General features: G+C 43.5%; 1 protein-coding gene across 3 annotated transcripts in view; it reads right to left on the bottom strand.

The window, feature by feature from the left end:
• Nucleotides 1–4,752, bottom strand: part of SFC (ARF GTPase-activating protein) — a 95,266-nt gene extending 90,514 nt beyond the window's left edge. For all 3 annotated transcript variants that reach the window (XM_087399983.1, XM_087399985.1, XM_087399984.1), the window contains exon 1: nt 4,056–4,752. In XM_087399983.1, the coding sequence (XP_087256109.1) occupies nt 4,056–4,100 (45 nt within the window). In that variant the 5' untranslated portion in view covers nt 4,101–4,752. The remainder of the gene's footprint in view (nt 1–4,055) is intronic.
• Between the last annotated feature and the right edge of the window lie 2,273 nt (nt 4,753–7,025).

The raw sequence follows: 7,025 nt of genomic DNA, 5'->3' as shown, positions 1-7,025 counted from the left end.
CACAAATGTTTGTAGTTTGCAAATGTGGGCAGGGAGATCATATTTGCAAACAAACGCGGGCCTTATGAATTGCAGCCTGCAAAATTGCTATCGGCTCATTTTGGATGGGAATTACAACAATTGGATACTAAAACAGTGTTCCTCAATGGGGACTTGCGTGAAGAAGTTTTATGTGAGTCAACTTATTGGTTTTCAGGTGTCTTGTCAAGAAGACAAAGTATGCAAGCTGCATAAGGCACTTTATGGGATCAAACAAGCCCCACAGGCTTGGTACGAAAAAATTCATGCAAGTGAGGGTCTACAGAGTAGTCCAACTGAAAATACACTTTATGTCAAGAAGGACAAAAGGGATTTGCTGATTGTCATCCTCTGTGTGGATGAAATGCTACTCACAGGCATTAATGTAAGCTTGGAGCCAAATATTTTGGGCTTGCATTGATTTAAGTCGCTGTATATTAACATCACCAATGCGTTTGTGCCAGATATCAATATCTGTAACTACACCGGTCCCATGTGCAAACATTGCTGCACTCAATTCAGACATGTCCGCATCCAACGTAAACATCCTGCCCTTCTTCTTTCCTTTTGCTATCAAGCGACCATTATTTTTCATATCCTCAACAAAGCATCCATGAGGATTAAATCTGACCTGCAAGCCCTGCTCAACCATCTGACCAACAGAAACCAGGTTCTTGGTGATGTTCGGGACATGAAATACATCAGACAAGTATTTCTTTTTCCCATCCTGCATAGACAAAGGAATTTTGCCAATCTGCACAATAGGATGTGCAGTATCATCACCAGTCTCCACAAATCCTAGTTTTTCCATTTTCCTTGCATCCTGCATCCATTCAGCATGACCTGTCATGTGGTTTGACGCACCTGAGTCAACATACCACACATCATTGCTTTCTTCTACACTTGTCATAGAATTTGTCATATGCTGCACCATAAACAAATGCTCATTTCTATCATCACCGTGTCTACTAGTGGATGCATAATTGCCTTGCTGCAATTTTCCATTCATAATGTCATTCTGCTTTTTGTAGCAGTCTTCTTTAGGCATATGCCCCATTTTACCACAGTAGTAGCATTCAACATTGCTGTTTGCATTTTGGCATATTGGGATGTCTGGGCCAGCAGAGCAGGTCAGCGGTTCCACACACTGTTGCCCTGTCATGTGGCAGGTCAGCAGTACAGGGACTGGTCAGGGCAGATACAGGGCCAGTTGGCCCTCTTCTGGATCGTCTCAGACTGGCCAGGCTACATGTGGTAGAGACAGTGAAGGTAAATAGTGCATCCCGTTAGTGAGCCCTAATTTGTGGAGCTTTGGATGGTACAGTAACTAGAGGTCATGGTGATCATGCGTGCCTCTTAAACCCTAGCTTGTTAGCATAGACTGCTCCTCACGCAAAGTATCTCCCAGAAAAAGAAAAGAGTAGCCAATGTCAATTAATTTGGGTTGCCACACGGTGCCTCTTGCAGCAGCCAATCATAGGCTACCAGTTTGGGCATGTTCGTGGATTCATCTAGATATATGTGCTGTCATCCTTGGACCTGCCGGATGTATGTGCACAACACAGTCTGCAGTTTCAATCTCATAATAGTCACTTCTAAGGTCAAAAATCATAAACTCCATCACGCATAGCAATGACTAGCTACTATGACATCCCCACCGACGTCATCAGTGCCCAATGGTGGGCGTAGAACATAGTATAAACATATGTTCTTACACATACAAAGTTCTTCGTACTGAATTTATGTCGGTACTCCGAAGGTGAAGGGCAGACTCAACCGTGACAAAGACTAGCACTAAAGGAGAAGGCTGATCAAAAAACACGGCTGCTTGTGAAGACTGTCTGGTTGGCATCAAAGCAAAAGAATGCTTAGACAATCTAGCTAATAGGACAACGCACCACTTAAGTATAAAGAATTTATTGCAATATCAGAACTCAACATGGACAAAATTTTCACAAGGTGAAATTTGCATGTCCGCTAATACAGCAGGAACAAGCCCAAACTGATCCTCTAAAAACACAACACATGGTGCAGTTTCAAATCTCATGATAGTCACTCATAAGGATGAAAACTATAAACTCCATCACACATAGTAGGGACTACCTACTATGGCATCCCTACTGACTTCATCAGCACCCAACTGGGGGGTGAAGACCATAATATAAACATATGCTCTTACGCATACAAATCTACACACCCACATATAATTGGGCGTTAAACTGTGACAAAGGCTAGCACTAAAGAAGAAGGCTAATCAAAAAGTAGTCCACAGTCTCTTCATTCAAGCTACAACTGCTTGTGAACACTATACGATTTCAGTTTAGTCTCTCCCAAACGAGCACCTAAGCACAAGAATGCTTAGACAATCTAGCCAATAGGGCAAAGCACCACTTAAGACCAAACAATTTATCGCAATATCAGCAAACCGCAACATGGACGAAAACTTCACAAGGTGTGTGTGCGCTAATACAGCAACAAGAACATATATCTACATGAAGAACATGCCCAAACTCATAGTCTAAAAACGCAACACATGGCACAATTTCAATCTCACAATAGTCACTCTAAGGTTGAAAACCATAAACTCCATCACGCATAGCAGGAACTAACCACTATGACATCCACACCTAATGTCATCAGCGCCCGGCAGTGCGTGTAGACCATAATAAACATATGCTCTTCCACATAATCCACACACCCACACATACTTGAGCATCCCTTTATACAAAGGTCTTCATATGATTTCTGTCGGCAGTCCGGAGGTGAAGGGCAGACTCGGCCATGACAGGCGCCACTGATGTAAAAGCAGGCAGCTGACCCAACTGCATATAAAACAGACAGAACATGAGCTGCATAGGCAGCAGCAGCAGTCCCGCATCATAGGGGCATGCTAGGAATGGCAATCACCAAGCATGATATGCAATAGGGCCCCATCATAGGCAGATCCATAGCATGGTTTTAAGGAAGTCATACAGGCCAGATTTGGCAGCCCTTGGAGCAGAAGTGTATGGAAAAAAGCAGATGCTTCAAAGTCTAGAGTCCAAATACACCATTGAATGCATTTAATTCTCTTGTATGCCATGTATCCTTGCATGCAATTATCACAACTTGCAGATCACCTCTGCGAGAATCTGGAGTCATGACCAGAGTCCCTAACCTGATGGTTCTGTGTACTGCTCGCATCACCATCACCCATGGGTCCCATGATCTAACTTGATGGTTCTGTGTACTGAACACATCACCATCACCCATGGGCCCCACGATCTAATTGATAAAAACAACCAATACTCTTATGCTTTTTTTAAGTTATCTACCATCAGTCTTATAGTTAAGGCCACGTTATCTAATCACAAACCATCCCGTGTGCACCAGAATGACACAAAGCGGATAGTGTTTTCATTTGGTATCCCATACTAAGAAACCCATCATTTTTGGGTTTCATTTTCGCCCAGGTACCGGAAGATATCGACCCGCCAAATCTTACTACAGATTAAGTCATCGGAGCAGCCTACCGTGACAAGTAATAACATGATGCGAGAAGACGACAGGTGGATTAACTGCAGGCATGTTTGCAGAAATCCGAGCTCTTTGGATGGATATTACGATAGCGAATCCAAATTTGAAAAGCTTAGCTTGGGGGGACAAGGCCATCTTTTAAAATTGGCCTTTAAAATGAGTTGGCCATTCGGACTGTGAGAACGGGACAACCCCTTTTTCGTTACTTGATCATATAAGTTGGAACATAGAAAGAGCGACACCCCAAGCGGGTGCAAAGAAGGATCGCCCATTGTAAGAGCTAAGCCTCTGACAGAGGAACTAACAGTTGGCTTCTTTAAAGTTTACTTGATACAATGATCCTTCTTTATGTTTTCACAAGTTATGGAAGCCTTGACAACAAAATATTTGGTGATGTAAAGTTTACTCTTTTATTCCATTTAGAGTATGCCCCAAACAAAAGACAAGAGTACGGCTTCAAACCATTGTGGCGACCTGCATAATGTCTGTCTACAATGCAGTTTGTGACTGCTTAGACGAACCTGTTTTCTGAACATGGGTGAATCGTCCAGCTTGCCAAAATACATGGTCGCTCCGAATGCAGAAATCTTATACGTTTGATACTTTTAAATGTCGTTGCCACGGTCATCATCAAGGATAAGAATACAAGTAATCGATATCCTCGCTATATTCAGTTGGCAGCACGTTATCTTTTGCTGCATACAAATTTGAGAAATAGCCATGCATCGGAATCCGTAAGTCGCCCAGAGGATCCCCAGACTTCAAGCTCTCGGAATCTCCGCTAGAGCTAGTCTGCAAAATCCTCAACCGTTCTACGCATGCAACAAACCACAGATCTAAGCATGGAGAAGCTGTGCGACTGGAGGCAATGCACGACGGCAGGAGACGGGAAAGGGTCGAATTGGGCAGCAAGGGAATAAGTCGTGAAGGCAGACGGGGGAGGAGAAGGAGCTAAGGGAAGAAGGGGGTGATTCAGGACGAGGAGCTGTGGAGGGATCCATGGCGAGGGAGGTCCATTGGGGCAAATTCGAAAGGGGGGGAAGAGGGACAAAGCAAGGAGGAGGAGTGGGAAGCTGAATTTTGTGGGAATTGTGAGGAGCTTGAGAGGAGGAAGGATGCAAGCTCCAATCTGGAATGAAGAACAGAGAAGGGAAACCCTAGGAAGATGGCAAGGAAGCAGAAGAGACAGAGCAGAGCAACAAGACAAAGTGATTTTGCACTGCATAGGAAAACACACACACACACACACACACACACACAATCCAGCAAAGTATCGCACTTGACAGAATCTGACAATATCACCTTCCACACTATTGCCCTTTTTTCCACCTCATCATTCCACATCATCACCACCTTGGCTTGCCCCGCCCCACCCCACCCCCTGCCTCCTCACCCCCCCGTGCTTCGATGAGAACACTTACACACCCCCCACGCTTCACTGCACCGACCCCCTGCCCGCCCACACTCAAACAAGGATGCGCAATAGTGTGCGTCCGCAAATGCCCACGCGGCTGAGAATGAAGGCTTGGCTATTGGCTCACTGCTAGTTGTGGTTCAAATCATGTTTTCAATGGGAATTGCAATCAATGTGTGTCTACCCTGAACATGCATCTTGCATTCGCAACCGGTTGCACCCCCTAAACAAAAAAGAGAGAAAGAAAACTGCACCTCTATGGGAGGCATGTTGCACAAAGACAAAGAAATCCCAATTTTAGCGTGGCTTCTAAAAATTATTGCCTATAAATGTAACAAGTGCTAGGTAAGAGGATAAGCACATACACAGAGCCAAGATTGAGCATCGCTTCAAAGACCAACCATCATCTCGTGGAAGGGCCTCAACCTCTTACCTAGCACCCCTATTTCACATTCGCAAGCAAGACTTCCACAAACCACCTCTAGCACAAATACCCAAGAACAACTCGAGAACACGTTATTGTCATCGTTTGTAGGTCAGTCACCTATCATAAATCACTATGAACCTTGTTGCTCATATCCGAATAATGCTAATGTGGGACAAGCCCTCGTGTGATTACTATGATAGACCAATTCCATATGAGTTTGGCCCTACACAAATAACAAGCGCTTGACGCCACCAACCCAAGGGCATCCCCGCTATTGACCTACATGAGCAAAATTGTTATTGTCTTGCAAATGTGGAATCCTCTACTCCAACCCAACGTTGATGTGGCTCCCATGGTCTAGCTTTGGGTGACATGGTTAAACCTCTACCACACCTCTTTAATATTATTTTTTCCTTCCCTCTGTAATAAAGTACCTTCCCCTCTCCCTTCGTTGTCCTCCTTTTAATTTTCCCTAGGCCAAATCATTGCCCCCATACATGCGCGTGGCTTCACACCCATGATGTATGGTAGGTCACCATTGGGAACATGTGTAAATTTGTCTTGGCCTTAGGGAACCCACGTCTTTTTTTCCCCTTCTCGTTGTCCCCCCAAAGAATCATTCCCCAACTCTACATTGCCCTTTCTATTTTCAACAAGCATCATCCCTCTGGCCACTTCTCCCAAAGTTCATACTGACACATATTCAAATTCAACTCCCGCTCTCTTATGCCTTTGCTCCAAGCATTCCTCCACTTCATCCCAAGCAAGTAGTCAAAACTTGCACACTTCGTGATTCATCCTTTTAACCTTATTGCAATCATCCAACTCTTTTCTTTTTCACTACTATGGAGCACAACCTATTCCCACGTTGTGAATTACCTATGTGAATTTACCTATGACAATTAAAAGCAACTCCTATATTTGATGCTTGATTTCATTCTTTATTCGAGAGATCTGAGAAGCCTAAATTCAAGCATCTTGTGGGGTGGGTCTATTGTTTATAAATGTTTGTTACAGTATGCTATAATTTTTGTCATGGTATGCTTGCCCACAAATGCTACAACTTTCAATTTTTATATTCTCAATCACATATAACACTCCAAACAAAGGAAATGATTTCGATATCACTCCACTCTAAAATTGTGATCTCTCCCCATCTAAGCATTACAATTCTATTCCTTTACTGATAACATGTGAGGATGCTTTAGGGGAGAAGAGTACAATAAGAAGTATACATCAAATGATGGAATCTCACACAAGGCCCAACCGATTTTGAGGCAATCATAATAAAGATACCAGCATGCCTAGGCAACTACACCAATGTCATTTCAGTCAACTTTCTTTTCTTTTCTTGCTCTTATTAGAACTCTATGGAGAAGAGCCAATTTGATTGTGATACCTTGTCAACCTCATTAAAATCATTTTGAAGCGAATAATGAAAAGATTCTTTAAATAAAAAGTTACAATGAGGAGTAGCAAAAGCTTATGTTCCCCCTTAGTGTAACTCTATATGTGTGTGAATGTGTGCATGTGTGCCTCATGCACCCATCTTGCATAGGTCCCTACATATGTGTGCATGCATTTTGTATGGTGCCTTCGTGTGCAGGGGCAAAGGAGGGGAGTGCAAAAATAACCAAGGTATGGCATGTC

This window comes from Dipteris shenzhenensis, chromosome 28 (assembly GCF_047967505.1).
Source record: "Dipteris shenzhenensis isolate YYH24624 ecotype China chromosome 28, Dip_SZ_1.0, whole genome shotgun sequence".
NCBI classification, from domain to species: Eukaryota; Viridiplantae; Streptophyta; class Polypodiopsida; order Gleicheniales; family Dipteridaceae; genus Dipteris; species Dipteris shenzhenensis.
This window is presented reverse-complemented; position numbering and strand designations above follow the sequence as displayed.